Below are 17216 nucleotides of genomic sequence, written 5' to 3'. Positions count from 1 at the left end.
GAAGCTGCAAACATGCAAGAGACTACACATCAAGGTTCTCTCTAGTTGCAGATGGGGTGTATCTTACTCCTTATGTAAAAGGATGTCTTTTTCATAGTAAAAAATGCAGAATATTTTGCTTGATCTACACTATGTGTGTGTTTATTTACTCATAAATAAAATACAAACAGTGTGATGTATCACCCTGAGTCCTGGATTAGGAGAATGAGAATTTGGGGTCAAAGCAATTTTGTGTTTTCTAACTCTATGATCTAGGTGGTTTGATCTCTTGGAGGCTTAATGTCCTAGTGTTCAATAGTGTTTCAATAATACTTACTTTGGAGGGTTGATGTGATGATTAAATGAGGTAATGCAGACGAAGGCAACATGACAATGCCCAGCACATAGCAAATACTGAACAAATGTTGGTTCATCTGAATCTGAGCACTTGGTCTCCTGATAAGCTCAGTGATAAGGATGCTGCTACCAGAGTTTGTGACTCTGGAAAATTTATAATCAATCTGGAGTGTTCATAGAGTATACAAAAAGTTGTCTTCGTGAAGAGAAGAGAGAAGATTTATGGCAGGGACAGAGGGGGTGATAACAGCAAAGGTAAATGTAATGGGCATTTAGTGAGAGTCAGGAGCAAGTCAAAGGAGAGAGGAAAGCTGGGATGGGGAGGGGAGGGGAATGGGCAGAAGCAGATGAGATGGAGTGGGCTGAATGGAGTTGCTCATCTCCTGCACCTGAGCCTCATTATTTTTGGTACCCTGAAGGCTTAGTTTATCTATGATTTCCCTCGTGGGGTTTTTGATATTATTAAGAGAGACCTGTGTGACTGTTTCCATATTTTTGCTTCTACTTAGTCAGAAACATTTCATGCTTTTAAAGTCAACTTAAAATAAATTAGAGCAGGGGAATTTTTTTTTTTTTTTTTGTCAGAACAGACCATTCCAGTGTCCCTGGATATTGCTCTGCCCACGTTTGTGGAGAATCGGAGGAAGAGTTCTTTCCCATTCTCTCGGATTTCAAAGAGGAGAGTGCCCAAAAGGCTCACATCAAATTGAGTTGGGATGAGCCGTGTCAGGGGGCTGTGATCCTCCTAAGGCAGGAATGAGTAGCAGATGAAATTCTGGTTGTATTCTCTAGGATCCAAAGACTGTGTGGAAACTCTAAGAATTGGGTACCTTTTGAACTCAGTGTCACTCCTGTTGGCCCCCTTTTAAAGCTCTAGCTCTACTGCGTTCTCTTTATTTCTGTCCCAGGCAGTCTCTGATGATGTGGAGGTGGCGCCACAGTCACGCACAGTAGACCCAGAGAGCTAGGGAATTAATACCCTATGGTGTCACCCTTATCCATGGGATGAGAGCCTGTGGATCAATGCTGTCTCTTCCATTCCTCGCGAGGATCATTCTGAGCGTCACCTACAGCTCCTCTGAAGATCTCTGACAGCAATAATATAAGAGGTGGGAGGGAGGAGTTAGGATTATTTTGTTATTATAAGGCACTCAAACTACCTGTGAAGGGGGATGGTATTATTTGAGAGTGAACTTGGATTAGCTGTAAATGTATATTGTGAACTCTAGGGCAACAGCTAAAAAAAGTTAAAAAAATAACAATAAGCAATATGCTAAGAAAGAGGAATCATGTAAGATGCTCATTTAAAACCATAAAAGGCAGAAAAACAGTGGAAGACAAAAATAAGAACAGAAAACAAAGGCAACAAAGAGAAAACACTAATAAATATGGTAGCTATTAATCCGATTATATAAATAATCATTTAAATGTCAGTGGTCTAATTTGACCAATGGTTTCAATGTACTGATTAAAACGTGGTTAATAACCAACCATGGTGATAGCTCAATATTGCACCTGTGTGCTGGCTTTCCCTTGTTGTGCCCTGATTCACTCTCTCTGTCCTCCACTCACTCCGGCTTCCTGAAATCACTTCCAGATAACCTACTTGCCACGAGCCCTTGTCTCAGGATCTACTTTCTAGAAGGAAACTAGGCCATGACCCTACCTTGGAAGCAATTCAGGATGGGCTAAGAAAGGCCCCTTTCTCTGGATATGGTGGTATTCTTTGTTTCACTCTTAATATGTTTCCTGTGGTATATGTTTTACTTAAAATTGTTGAAACCAGTCTGTTCACCTTTTGCCTTAAAGGTTTATTTTATTTTATTTTATTTTTTTTGCGGTACGCGGGCCTCTCACTGTTGTGGCCTCTCCCGTTGCGGAGCACAGGCTCCGGACACGCAGGCTCAGCAGCCATGGCTCACGGGCCTAGCTGCTCCGCGGCATGTGGGATCTTCCTGGACCGGGGCACGAACCCGTGTCGCCTGCATCGGCAGGTGGACTCTCAACCACTGCGCCACCAGGGAAGCCCAAAAGTTTATTTTTTAAAAAATAGTCCGTCATTACTAATTAATTTACTTAGCAAACATCTCTTCAAGGCCTGTTGAGAACAATCATAAGTTCATACTAATAGTTCTAATTCAGATCCTAAACGACAAGATTCTTCTTCACATTCTCCTGTTGCCTACTTGTATTTTCCTTCTCCTGAAGTGAGAACTCTGGATCCCTGCACCCTCATGACAGTTGCTCATTTGCTCTTTCCTACGATATGTATGACATAGTTTAGATTACTACTTTATGATTACTACTGACTAGAAACCTGCTAATGGAAGTTCAAGGTTTCTTTGCAGTGTATATGTTTATATGTGTGCCCTTAGAATTGGTCTCTGAGGATGTATAGTTGGAGTACGGTATTCAAAAGATATTTAAATTAATTCTTGTTTTCCATTATGGTTATGTTACCAATTTGATATACAGTTAGATTTGATAGTTTCTGTTTGTATTCAGTTTTAGGATTTCTTTATTCCTTGCTGATTTGATTTTCTTTTTGAATATTAAAACATTTGCATAGTTCAAAAGTAAAAACTATCTGTAAATGTGAAGTGTTTCTGTCATCTTTAGTGTATTCTGCCTACTCTCAACCCATCCCCCTGTAGATAACCATTTTCATGGTTTCTAGTCTGTTATTCTTGTTTGTCTTTTTGCAAAAATATGCAAAGACATTTCCCCTATCTTTTACTCCAGAGATAGCATAATACACTATCAAATACTAGATAGCATAATATACAACTCACGCATGTTGCTTTTTCCCCACTTAGCATACATATTGGAAATCACTCCTCATCAGTTTACAGACTTTGGGATATTAGTAGCTCATTATATATATGTAGCATAGTTAATTCAATTGACTAGTATGGTTAGGTTAATTATAGGAATTTCTCAAGGGGTGCAGCAAATATTGGTTATGGACAGCATGAGGTCTTTGGTATTGCTAAAGGATAATTTAAAAAAATCATAAGAATCCAAAGTGAATATATGTTAAAGATCTTATTTAACTCATTAATTGATGAAGAAACCAGTAAGATGTTACAACTGGTTTGAAGGAGAATCCAAAGAGCAAATATACAAATCCGTCAGGAAGGCTGAGATGAATTTGCTTATTAGATGTAAAACTGGCAAAATGCATCATATCTACAAGGCAATAATTAATTGCATTCCATGGGACAACTTTACATTTCTAAAACCAAAAATCATTTGCATTACTATTCGTTTTCTCCAATTTTCAGAACTGTGAAATAGCTACAAGATAATAGAAAATGGAGATAACTGAGATGGGTGAGTTAGGATATTCACTAAACTTTTTTGTCCATTTCAAGTCTTTAACCATTTTTCTTAACAATGTTTATGGAGGGGATGGGGATGAGGGGTAGGGGAAAACAGATTTATTTTTCCAAAGACTGGCTCTAGTCTGAACCACTCAGTAGTTACCTTGCATTTTTCTGCCTCTCCAAAGTTTCTTGAGGGCAGGGATAATAAAAGCTTCTGTATGTCTTGAAGGATTCAGCACAGAGCTCTAAAGTGCTCTGCACTGTGCTAGAGTATTGGGGCCACAATCGTAAATCCCCTTCTGTTGATGGTTGGCATGTATCAGTGGACTTATGCCCCAGTCATATCCACTATTCTTGTCTTCCCATTTTGTGCTGTGTTGTTCACGTACAGCAGACTGTTGTCAATAATTTACCTTCTGAAAGAGATTAAAATAGAAATAGCAAAATTCTCCTTATAATACTTCGTGTTATGCCAGCTTCCTGGATCTCTCTCGGGTTTGTGCCTTAGGCCAGGTTATAGGTGATACAATACTAATGAGCTGTTATAATTAGATCCTTGTGGATGGAGCCCAAGTTCTACTTAAATTACAGCTTTTATCAAGTCAGATAATGGCTGGAACACTCCAGGACAGGGCTGGGGCTTTGATATTGCCCTTCTTTAAAACATTTATTATTATTATAGTTTTTTAAAAACTATTGTTTGGGTTCAGTGAGAAGGGTAATTTATTCCCCATTTTATCCTGCTGTGAAAAATTTTCTTATCTCAGTCACGATAGAAGTGTTTGCTGAAATAGAATATTCTCATTTGAATCATGTATTCATCATCTGTGTGCTTCCACTTCATGAATATGGAGGGGATCTTTGCTTATATTTTCTATCTTGAAATACAGCTTTTCAGAGCATGGTTCAACTGCAGGCCCACGAGCTGCTCCACCTCCAGCATTTTCTAACGGCATCACAGTCTACCTGGCTGCTTAACCAGAAACCTCAATCCATCTTGCCACTTCTCTCTTCATCGTCTACACCCAATCAGTTACCAAATCCTACTGATTCTACTTGCATATCTCCTAAATCCACCTGTTTCTCTCTGTCTTTATCATCACTGTGCTTTTCCAGACCCCTCATTTTCTCACGGCCAATTTGCCTTTTGGTTGATCACCCGGTTCTAGGCTCATGCACACCTCCCAACTGGAACATCCTCTGTATTGCTGGTTCCCAACAATTTTTTGAGCAAAGACCCCGCCCTGCCCCGCCCCCCCGTTAAGTTAAAAAACAAAACAAAACAAAAACCAAATCAAAGACTATCCCATGAGACTGATGGTTCTCTGGGTTCTCAAAGGTCAAGAGAACCAGGCCATTTCCATTTTTTGAGTTTCCCAGAATATTAAAAAATGTGAGGAAATGCCAAAATAAGCTATAAAAATTGTAATGTGTTATAACTGTTTGCATTTAACAAATTAATAATTTTAACATGAGAAAACTGTGCAGTGTAGTTATGCCTTTCACAAGATAATTGGAGGATTTATTAAAATGTCAGTTCTTAGTACTTTATAGAGGGTGTATCATTTGGATATGGGGAACACCTTTATGTTAATATGCTGAGCACACATATAACATTTAGGAAAGCATTTGGCTACAAACAACCAAATACCTAAGAATGTAATAAGTCAGTATTCATATGTCTCACATCTAGAAATCTGGAGATGAGGGAGACCAGGGAAGCTGTTCAACTGTGTTGTCGGGGATTCAGGTTCTTTCCACCTTTATGTTTTTCCATATGCAAGGTGTAAGCTTTTGTCATAATGCTTGTCACCTCATGGTCATGAGATGGCTTGTGTAGCTCTAACACACGCTCACCTTCCAGTAAGAAGAAAGAAAAGCAAAGGGGAAAATAAGGAAAGGCAAAGTTTAAAGAGACAAAAATGTTTTTCTCCTGTTGAGACTTTACTTTTTCATTGGGACAGAGACACCAGCCCCAGGGATTTCCACCTACATTTCATTGGCCAGAATTATAACATATGGTTAGCCATAGCAGTAAGGGAGGCTGGGAAATTGAGTATATTGTTTTCTAGCCTCTTCGGAAGAGGAAGGCAAGTAAAAAGGGAGTTGGGAATGAATGTTGAGTGAATCCTATTTATAGCTTCTGCCACAGTCGTCTTCTTTTTTTTCTTCTTCCTTTTTATATATTTTTTTTATTGAGGTGAAATTTACGTAACTTAAAATTAACCTTAAAATTATTTTTATTTTTTTAAAACATCTTTATTGGAGTATAATTGCTTTACATTGTTGTGTTAGATTCTGCTGTATAACAGAGTGAATCAGCTATACATATACATATATCCCCATATCCCCTCCCTCTTGTGTCTTTCTCCCAGCCTCCCTATCCTACCCCTCCAGGTGGTCACAAAGCATCGAGCTGATCTCCCTGTGCTATGCAGCTGCTACCCACTAGCTATCTGTTTTACATTTGGTAGTGTATATATGTAAATGCCACTCTCTCGTTTGTCCCAGCTTACCCTTCCCCCTCCCCATGTCCTCAAGTCCATTCTCTACGTCTGCATCTTTATTCCTATCCTGTCCCTAGGTTCTTCAGAACCATTTCTTTTTTTTTAGATTCCATATATATGTGTTAGCGTACGGTATTTGTTTTTCTCTTTCTGACTTACTTCACTCTGTATGACAGACTCTAGGTCCATCCACCTCACTACAAATAACTCAATTTTGTTTCTTTTTATGGCTGAGTAATATTCCATTGTATATATGTGCCACATCTTCTTTATCCATTCATCTGTCAATGGACACTTAGGTTGCTTCCATGTCCTGGCTATTGTAAATAGTGCTGCAATGAACATTGTGGTACATGACTCTTTTTGAATTATGGTTTTCTCAGGGTATATGCCCAGTAGGGGGATTGCTGGGTCATATGGTAGTTCTATTTTTAGTTTTCTAAGGAACCTCCATACTGTTCTCCATAGTGGCTGTCTTCTTTTAAACTTGCCAGTGTATCTTTGTAGCTGCTGGTACAACTTCTGAAGGTGTTATTGCATGTCCATCTGGGACCCCTGATGGACAGATAGCTTGGATCACATGACCCTTCTGATTCACTGACTGAGAAAATGAAAAACCTATTATGCATTCATCAGTGCTTTTACATAAATTTCTTGTTTATTAATCATATCTATATATACTTAAAAATTAGTCGTATATATAGACTTCGTTATTCCATCTACAGATACAATGGATTCACAGACCTCTTCATATAGCCTTGCTAGTCCCCACGGGTTCACTTTCACTACTCTACAGCACCCTCATTTCCTTTCAGAAACACGGAAATGGTCATGTCACCATAACCTTGGTTAAAAATCTTTAATTCTTTTTTGCCTACAGAAGAAATTCTAAAATAATTAGCATTTTATTCAAGGCCCTCTACAACCAATCTTTGGCCTTATCTCTGGTCACTGTCCTCTCTCTCGAGCTGCTTTGTTCTGCTGCGGAGGCTTTGCACATGCTATTTGCACTGAATGCTCTTCTCTCTCTTCCCCATCTGCTGAAGATCTGTTCCTGCCTTAGACCCATATCAGACGTTACGTTTGCTGTGTGGCTTTCCCCAGGGCTCTGAGGCAGAGTGGGGGAGCTCTCCTCTGCCCCTTCTAGCGCTTCTTTGTCCCTTAGTTATGGTGCATTGCCCATTTATTGTGATTGTTTATAGGCTGACTCATCCCAAGGGAACCAGTCTCATTCATCTGTCTGTTTCGAGAGCCCAGAATGGAATCTGGCATATTGAGGGAATTCAAAATTTGTATATTGAATGAGTAAATGAAAGAATGAAGGGAAATAGGCAGGGAGTTTATTGTAAGGTCTTCGCTTAGATCAAATCTAAGAAAACAGGCTGCTGCTTTTGTCTTCCTCCTAGAACCAGACCTTCGTTAACACAAAACCAGACTTTCATTAATAGGACGAGATCTTATTAAGATATGTGTTTAGGACTTTGAAAAAGCTGTCTTGCATTTCAGGAGTTGGAGGGCTCTGTTTTCTGCTCTTAATGTGCCTTAATTTTCTCTGGATTGACACAAAAGCAGTTTGGATGTGGTACACTCCCAAGGATCATTCGTGACTGTGGTCATTAAAAGAGTTGTTTTCGGAGCCATGGGTGTCCTTGGTGAAGGTTCAGGGGTCCTCATGAGGTGCTCCCTTTTGTGTGTGAAGTTCTTTTGATCTTAGCTGCAGAGACAACCTTCAGGCACAACAAACTACAGTGATTTCTTCTGTTGTGGGCTGTGGATGGTTGATCAGGGAGGCATCCCCACGAGCATACGAATATGTTCTCTACCCACTGATCCCATGCATGTGCATTAGCTGGCACTGCTCCTTACCCCTCCATGCCCACCTCCTCATGCCCCATAAAGAGTCTTTGTGTGAATTAGAAAAAGGTCCTCCTTCTGCACAGATGGGATAGAAAAAGCCAACCCCCTCTGGATGGGCAGAGCTCCATGGGTGCATGACTCAAGAGACCTGACAGTATATCTGAGCAAATATAAAGGCTTTCTTTCCTCTGGGAAGAGGATAACCAGCACCGGCCAATGGTAACTGGGTAATGATAGTGGTCATACCCTCAGTCTCTACCTTAAAAATATAACTTGCTCATAGACATTTAAAATAATAACTATTTTTATTACTTATTTTTAATACTTATTTGTATTTTTATAATAACTCTTAATTTTAGAACATTTTTAGATTTACAGAAAATTTGCAAAGATAGTTCAAAGAGCTCCCAAATACCCCATTCCCAGTTTCCCCAATTATTAAGCTTTTATATTATTATGGTACATTTGTCACAATTACTGAACCAATATCGATATACATTATTATTAACTAATGTACATTATTGAAATTTCCTTAGTTTTTCGTAATGTCCTTTCTTAGTTTCAGGACCACATCAGGATACCACATTTAGTTATCATGTCTTCTTAGGCTCCTCTAGGCTGTGACAGGTTTTCAGACTTTCCTTGTTTTTTGATTGCCTTGATGGTTTTGAGGAGTACTGGTCAGATGTTTTGCAGAGTGTCTGTCAGTTGGGATTTGTCTTTTCCCTATGACTAGACTGAGTGTTTTAATGGGTTTTATTATTTTTAGGTGTGGTAAGGCCAACAGATCAGGGGATGACTGCCATTGAAAAGATAGTTTGTTAGTATTCACAGATCCCAAAAGAGGGGGTACACGTCATACCACGGAGGCCATGCTGAGAAGCATTGGGGTTGTTAGGCGGAGGGAGGGAGGAACTGTGGGCAAGAGTCTTTACTGTGGTTTCTGCAGGAAGGAATGGGTTCTGCCAGGTAAGCAGGCTTAGGATTGGCTAGTTTGAATAATTTTAGTGCACTCTGGGGCATAGGGGCTGTCCCTAGATGTCTGGTACCTGTCTGGGGTTATCGGGGCAGGTGGAGAGTGGCTCAGGATGTGAAAGCTTGGTGAGGGAGGTGTTGGGGTGTGGTTGCTGGTTTGGTTGGCTGGTATCTGAAAAGCATGCCTCTTGGAGGGGGGACTCATCCTGAGGAATGGAGGGGAGGGAGGAAGGGGGAGGTGACGGAGGCAGGAGGCCAAGGCAAGATGACTCAGGGGTATTTTCTGGTTGTCCAAACAGGGCATGTCTGGGATACGCACGTAGGGCAGATGTTAAAGTATTAAGTTTACAGAAGATGGAAACATGCTTAGTACTCTGGGGTTATAGATTTTGGGGAGAAAGACCGTGGAGGTAAAGTGCCATTTTCATCACATCATATCAAGGATGTAACTTATCACTGTTGATACTGACCTTGAATACCTTGCTGATCAGGCCCTATTTTGTGGTACCATATCTACTTCACGTCTGCCTTTAATGTTCATCTCATATGTTTGAAGTGTTTGTAGGGTAGGGTCTTGGTAAACACCCAGTGTAGTTTTCCTTGAATCTTGATCTTCCAGAAGAATGAACCCGCCTGTAGTGGGGTCTAGTTCTTAGGCGGGGGGCCCTCTTTGGGGTGGGTGTCTCCACAGAATACAGTCTGGAAACTTGGGCCTTAGGCAAGATGAGTTCACAGGGGAGACTTGTGTCTGAATATCCTGCTGTTCTCTAAAATGGTCGTCCTTTGTATACTTCCAGTTGCTGAATGAATACTTCAGTAAATACCGACAACTCTGTCAGGAGTTGGAGTTGATTATCCCTGAAATGAGACAGGATATATATTCACAGTACTTAGCTGTGAGTTAAAATGCTCAGAGTACTAACCTATTTTTGTATATAAATTTTAAAAATCCTGGTTACTCCATGAGTTGCCTGACCAAAACCTTCTGGAGCCCTCTCATGTTGGTGGAGATCATGAAAGATATGTCAGTGTTCCTGCTCTGCTTTTGAAAATCCCGAGTTGGGCAAGGCAGGCCATGGAGCTGGTTGGTAACTCACCTGCACCCCTTTTTCCCCCCTCATGCCTCAGGGTCTAAGTCGCAGAACTGTCTGTGGAACTCCCTCATCGACGATCTCACAGGGAATGTCCAGGAGAAGCCACGGCCGACGATTGTCCATGACCCCCGGCCACCGGAGGAAATCCTAGCTGATGAATTGCCTCAGCTTGATAGCCCAGAAGCCTTGGTGAAAACGTCCTTCAGGTTTGGTGGATTGCAACTCAGTTTGTTCCTTCTTTTTGCTTGTGGAGTTATTTCAGTCCAGTTGGATGCCACGTCAGCGTGGCCAGCAAATTACCTCATTTCTCTGCACGAAGTAAATTAGAATTGATGAAGTAGTGTCGGAAGTAATGCCGCTAAACTTCTGGCTGGATTTCCTGAATGTAGTGAAGACCATATCAGTAGTTAAGTTGCTGTTGGTATTTAATTGGTATTGGCATTTAAACGCTGAGGCAAAGGATTTACTGACATTGGCAATTTGAATTGGATTAATGAGTCTTTTGCTTCAAAGGAGGATGACGCAGGGAGATAAGTGCACAGGGAAAAAGCACGTGGTGGGAATTAACTCAGCCCTGTGCCTTTAGAGTTCCTTGCTGGGGGAAGTTTTCTAGTTGTAAGAGAAGTGAGAGCTGCTGCCTCCTGAAATGAAGTGTGGATCTTCTTCTGTGGTTTCCCAGGTGGCTGTTGACTCTGTTCTTGTTCATCGTTTAGTCCTGCGTTTTCCCGCAAAGTTCTCTGGTGTTTTCTTTTTGTATTGCACTCCACTTTCATCATGAGGCGTCTCCTTACCTTCTCACCTGTATTAAATAAAAATCAGCCTGGGTATGGATGCGGTATAGAAAAGTGATTCTTTTTTCTGAATGGGTCTTTCAAACTCACTTTTGAAATACGCAGTCGTACTGGTATCAGAAATTAAGGTTTAATGATTTTGCCAGCCTGCCTTCCTCCCCTCCTTTCCCCCTGTTATTCTAATTTTACTTCTTTCATTTTTCTTTCCATTATATAAGGCTTTCATACTCTCCACATGGCCAGTAGTACATGTAAGCTTCCCTTTTCTTCCCTCATAAACAAATCAGACAGGATTTGGAGTCCAGGAAATATACTTGAAAAATGTGTTCTCTTCTGCATCCAGGTGATATGTGTAATCGCCCAGTAAAAGCCATTTCATTGTGTGAAGGTTCTTAGTGTGGACTGAATTATAGATGAGTTCTGAAAAGGAGTGATGAATAGGGGTTTGGATTTCTTTATATAATGTGACTGACGCAGTGGCGGGACCAGAATTGCAAGGCAAATGCTTTTCTTATTCCTAGTAAGGGTTTACTGCATTGTGAGGTTTAAGTAAAATAAAAACCACTCAAGTAGAGAGAAGTACATGCTATGAACCTGTGATTCTCTGCAAGTGACTGTGGGGGGAAGACGGGAGGGTGAATGGGTCTCGTGGTCTGTGTGTTCTCATCTGCAAGTGTCTCTGGTGGAGTCAACCCCTTCATATACTGTCTTCTGGTAATTACACCTTCCACCTCAAACCAGGTTCATCATCTTCTTCAGTGAATAGCTAAAGAGCTGCTCCCATGAAAAGAACATTGTATTTGCTAGCCCAACTCCATTACCATCATCCCTTCTCTTTGCATTCCCTCTGTGCTCTTTAATAGAGATAAGGTACTGATGGCCATGAACTTCTTTTGCTCTGCTAGTTGTATTATGTGCCAATGTCTTGGTTCCAGAAAGAGATTAATTTATAAGTTTGTTAAGGTCAGGATTTATTTCTGATTCCTTGTAGCACTTGGTGTGTAGTGGGAGAAACACAGTACGTGTAAATATGCCAGTCCTATAGCAGTGGAACCCAGAAATGTATTGGCCTTTGTTGTTCATTTACTGGTCTCCTTAATACAATTCTGTGCTATCCTGGAACCATCCTTTCTTCCAAAGAAGATAGTTGATTTCAATAGCAATGTTAGAGGGTAAATATTCTCTAATGCAGTTGTCCTTAATTGTGGTAGTAACATCAGTTGTGAGATTTGTTGCAGATAAATTATTATAAGCAAAATGTGGGAATAGCTTACTTATCAAGAAATAATTTAGAGCAGAATCAAGGTTGCTCTTGTAGCAGAAGACCTAAATAGACATTTCTTCAAAGAAGACATACAGATGGCCAAGAAGTACATGAAAAGCTGCTCAACATCACTAATCATTAGAGAAATGCAAATCAAAACTACAATGAGGTATCACCTCACACCAGTTAGAATGGGCATCATCAGATAATCTACAAACAACAAATGCTGGAGAGGGTGTGGAGAAAAGGGAACCCTCTTGCACTGTTGCTGGGAATGTAAATTGATATAGCCACTATGGAGAACAGTATGGAGGTTCCTTAAAAAACTAAAAATAGAACTACCATATGACCCAGCAATCCCACTCCTGGGCATATACCCAGAGAAAGCCATAATTCAAAAAGTCACATGCACCCCAATGTTCATTGCAGCACTGTTTATAATAGCCAGGTCATGGAAGCAACCTAAATGTCCATCGACAGACAAATGGATAAGACGATGTGGTACATATATACAATGAAATATTACTCGGCCATAAAAAGGAACGAAATTGCGTCATTTGTAGAGACTGTCATACAGAGTGAAGTAAGTCAAAAAGAGAAAAACATCTTATATTAACGCATATATGTGGAATCTAGAAAAATGGTGCAGATGAACCGGTTTGCAAGGCAGAAATAGAGACACAGATGTAGAGAACGAACGTATGGATACCAAGGGGGGAAAGCAGGGGTGGGGGTGGTGGGATGAATAGGGAAATTGGGATTGACATGTATACACTAATATGTATAAAATAGATAACTAATAAGAACCTGCTGTATAAAAAATAAATAAAATAAAATTCAGAATGAAAAAAAAGGTTGCCCTTGTAATACCACTTGTTTTCTAGATGCCTTTTGGATTGCAGAGAAGGAATGAGTTATAGCTGGATATTAAATAATGTGATAGGAATATATCACAATGTGTTCTCCCCTACCTCCCTTTTTACTCCAGGAGTGAAAAAACCTGGTAATTGCTGACTCCAATATTAGTGACTCTGGAAAATCTAGGACGACCCATGCATTATGCTCCTACAGTTTCAAACTCCAGGGGTGCCTCCATGATCAGCGCTCTCAATCCCTACTATGACTTCTTTAACCAAGCAGTACAGTCATCCCTTTGCTGAGATTGAGGTGTTGGGTTCTTTTTTCTGACTCTGAAATTCAGTCTCTCAGCCACCGTGCCGTGTGTGTGTGTGTGTGTGTGTGTGTGTGTGGACACACTTATACACAACCCCACACACAATTAAGGGATCCAGGCATGTGACTGTGAACATCCTGCCCTTTGCGGTTCTGCAGAGTCTTGTTTGCTGCGGAGGAACACATGGTTCTCGTGAATTGGCATCCTCTGTCCTCATAGCTCCTCTGCAGGATCGTTACCACCGAGCAACAGAGTAGAAGTGATAGCTTTGCCTACTCCCTTCTCTTTCTCCTTGTTCACTCTTGGAGGGCATTTGGAATTTGGGGCCACAAAATATGGTCATCATTTTTTTTTTTTGATTGGGCAAGGAAATGCCTCTTTATTGGTGCTGGAGCTGTTCCTGAGGCAGTCAGACCATGGGACCCTCATTGGGACCCTTGCCCTCAGCTACTTCCATCTGTGGGAGATACTCTGTCCCAAGGACACCTATTGTATCAGCTTCTGTAACTGATGCAGAAGTGGGCGTGGTAGGTGGGGATGTCCTTCCGGGCAGCAGCTGGGGACGCACGTGCAGGTAGCGCTTGGCAGCCACCTCCCACTCCTCCACGCCTTTGAGCAGATACACACAGAGTGAATAAGATCAGACTTGGGTTTTGTGGGTCCAGGTGCAGACACTGTGGGCTCTGAATGCTCACGAAGCCTCTGACATGAAAAAGTCTGCTTTCAAATCCCGAGACTTTTGAAAAGAGGAAAGTGGGGACCATAGCTAAATAAAAAGGCTCGAGTGTCTCGAAAGTAGACACTTCTGGGAACTGTATCCAGGTGCCTGTTTTCTTTGTTCCTCACGACCTGTCCCTTTGAACCTTGTTCTGCTCAGGTTTTTCTTAAAAGAGATGAGAGAATATGCTGAGCCTGAAGCTTAAGGAAGATAGACCAGTCCAGCCAGTCTGATTAGTGACCCAAGAGAACAGGAAAGAGCTGCTGCTGAGAACCCTTTATCTCCCCAGCTTCTAGTGTGCACATTTGCAAAGGTGAGACCCAGCCCAGATTGTACTGAAAGTCAAGGAAACCAATGTTTACTGAGCATCTGCTATGTCTAGGACTGTACATTCATTTACTCAATCTCCCCAAACCCTGGCAAGGTGTGTATTGCTATCCCAGTTGTGCAGGTCAGGAAACTGAGTCTCAGAGAGATCAAGTAACTTACCCAGAGCCACCCAGCAAGTGGCAGAGCTGGAAATTTCAACCCAGTCCACCTGGCTCCAAAGCCTTACCTGTCCACCATGTTCTACCACCACATCACCTTGGCTTTCCTGCTTCTGGGTTTGCTGTTGGTGAAATAAGGTAGCGTGATTGATTCTACTAATCTGGATGTGCAATTTGGATATATAGTTTGAGGCTTATCCTATGAGACTGACCCTGTTCTATTGCACTAAATCTTTTTTCTAGTCTAAACTTAGGTTTTGGATCCACCTACCCCTTTCTGGTAGGAGCCCATTAAGGTAAACTTTATGTCCAATAAATTCGTTGAGGGATCCTGTTAAATGCAGACCCACATTCAGTAGGTCTGGGTAGCAGCCTGTGAATCTGTGTTTCTAACAAGCTCCCAAGTGATGTGATGGTCCAAGGACCACCCTCTGAGGAGTGAGGCGTGGGCTTTGGAATACCACAGGCATGAATTTGCAAATGCTCTTCTTAACTGTGTGATCTTGAGTCATGGTTTTGATTCTCAGTTGCCTCATTTAACAAATGGAAACAGTGAAATAACAGCAGTGGCCTTGGGCCCTGTTGCTAGGATTCAGTGGGCGATGAATATGGCAGCCCCTAATTCCTTCTCTCCCAGTTTTTCAAAATCCTGTTTAGGAGTGGATTGATCCTCTGCACCTTGACCCCTTCTTCTGTGACTGGGCTGTGCCATGTGCCCCAGGCTGGGAATACGAGCCCAGTAGGTACTTTGTGAGCAAGGCTGGCCTCTGGCCTGACCTCCTTGGGCAGTAGTGGAAATTCTGAAGCCATCCAGCACGTTGGCCATCTCAGTTACTTACCTTGAATTGTGTGACTCAGCATAGGTTTTGATAATTTTGCATTTGGAAGAAGAGTATGCTCACTCCCTGGAGAGTCACTGGGGGATTGATGGACTTCTCTTCCCACACAGAATGGACTTATTTGGGCTTTGGCAAAAGCGTTCCTGATTCTATACATAACTTACTAAGACTATGTTCCAGAGAGCAGAACTGCATTGAGCCAACACCCTCGGCTGCAGATGAGATTAAGTCCTTGTCAGATCCCACTTAATGGATTGCATTTTCCATGCAGAATTAAATTGTTGAACTCATCCTCATTTTGGCTTTTGGCATTCATTTTTCGACCAACAGCTATAGCCAAGAAGCCAGTTTCTGACTTGATTACTTTCAGGAAATGTGCAATCCGGCTGATGATAGGGCTTGGTGTGGGGTAGCGTCCCCTGCAGCTTCAGACCCCACCCTGGAATGAGTCATGGGTTAAAATTCCCAATTAGCTCATGGGAAGTCTGGTCACATGTCTTTCTCTATCACCATATGTTGGTCACCCACCGGGAACTTCGGGGGGCCCCTACTTCTGTGACTTAGTGCTGTCTCCCTGGAGTTGACATTTTTCCTTTCTAGTCTTTGCTAACCCAAAGCAGTAGAGTTTTGCTCAGGTCTGTGAAGGGGAAAAATGAAAGAATGAATTCTGATTTTTTTAAAAACTCAGAAGAGTTTCTGTTGCAACTTTGGCTTCCCACAAGGGAAATACTTAGGCTTCTCTTTGCAAAGCAAGTTTTTATAGACAGATTTTCCAATGTTGGAAATTGACAAAGCATATGTCATGCAGACACTGTTCCGTTTGCATTCTTCCTGGTCCTTCCACTAGTATTTTGGGAAAGAGGGAGTTTGTCTCTGTGGTGGCCATGTGAATGCACCTCTCACATCTCTGACCACACGGAATATACTTGACCCATGGCCCCAGCTTCTGTGCGAGGATATTTGTCCCTGGGATGGCTCTGGCTGTGTTTCTCAAGGGTACTTTCAGCCAATGACTAAGAGTGCTAGGGATCCTAAGGGTGGCCATTCCTGGGAGACACAGGACTCCTCTGATGGTGACTTCAGCTCGAGGACTCCAAGTTCCTTGGTGAACTTTCTTTAGAACTGCACTGTGATCTAAGACGCTCCCACCCAACCTGCCGTCCTTCTCTCCTTCACTGGAAGTCAGACCTGCATCTCGCCTCTCCCTGCCTCCTCTGGCTCCTTCCCCATTTTCTCTTTCAGATGTTCCCCCGATACATTTCTTGCATGTCTAATCCGTCCTTGGCACCTGCTTCTCAGAAGGCCCCGGCTAACTCAGTCTCACACCATGCTGCGATCCTCTGCTGGCCCACCACTGCCAGCTCTGTGCTGTGGGTACGGCTTCAGCTTCAAGGCTACTGGCCTAGAAATCCTGGGCCAGTTTTCTGTGCTTGATTTTATATTTCATGCTGCATCTTCCCCGTGGGCTCTAGTGGTGGGGTGAACATGGGGCAGGCCACAATTTTTTTTAGTCTTTTGTACTTTTGTTGCCCACTGGAGACTTTGCTGAAACATTGAGATTAACTAAAGAAACTACAACATGAGAAGGGAGCATTTAAAATCGTACCCCAAATATAATTGTTTCTTTTGTACAAGGGAAATGCTAAAGAATGTTGGACATTGTACAGCTGGTTTGAGCACTTTGGTTGCCAGCCAGTGGACCTGTCTCCAAGGCTAATTTCCCCTTAAGAGCGTATCCTTTGTCAAACCAGACACATTCTCATCAGGCTATTGGGGAAGCCAGGGTTCTACCCATAGGAATGGCACTCATCCGAGGTGTCCTCAACAACTTGGTATATGTCTAAATC

At 41.9% G+C, this 17216-nt stretch overlaps 1 protein-coding gene across 7 annotated transcripts in view; it reads left to right on the top strand.

Moving 5' to 3' along the window:
* Positions 1 to 17216, top strand: part of PDE1C (phosphodiesterase 1C) — a 586532-nt gene that overhangs the window by 235581 nt on the left and 333735 nt on the right. For all 7 annotated transcript variants that reach the window (XM_079931073.1, XM_079931071.1, XM_079931072.1 and 4 more), the window contains one exon: positions 10130 to 10301. In XM_079931073.1, coding sequence (XP_079787199.1) covers positions 10130 to 10301 — 172 coding nt within the window. The remainder of the gene's footprint in view (positions 1 to 10129; positions 10302 to 17216) is intronic.

Source organism: Stenella coeruleoalba (genome assembly GCF_951394435.1).
Source record: "Stenella coeruleoalba genome assembly, chromosome: 9".
NCBI lineage: Eukaryota > Metazoa > Chordata > Mammalia > Artiodactyla > Delphinidae > Stenella > Stenella coeruleoalba.
The sequence above is the reverse complement of the archived record's forward strand: the minus strand, read 5'-3'. Positions and strand labels throughout refer to the sequence as shown.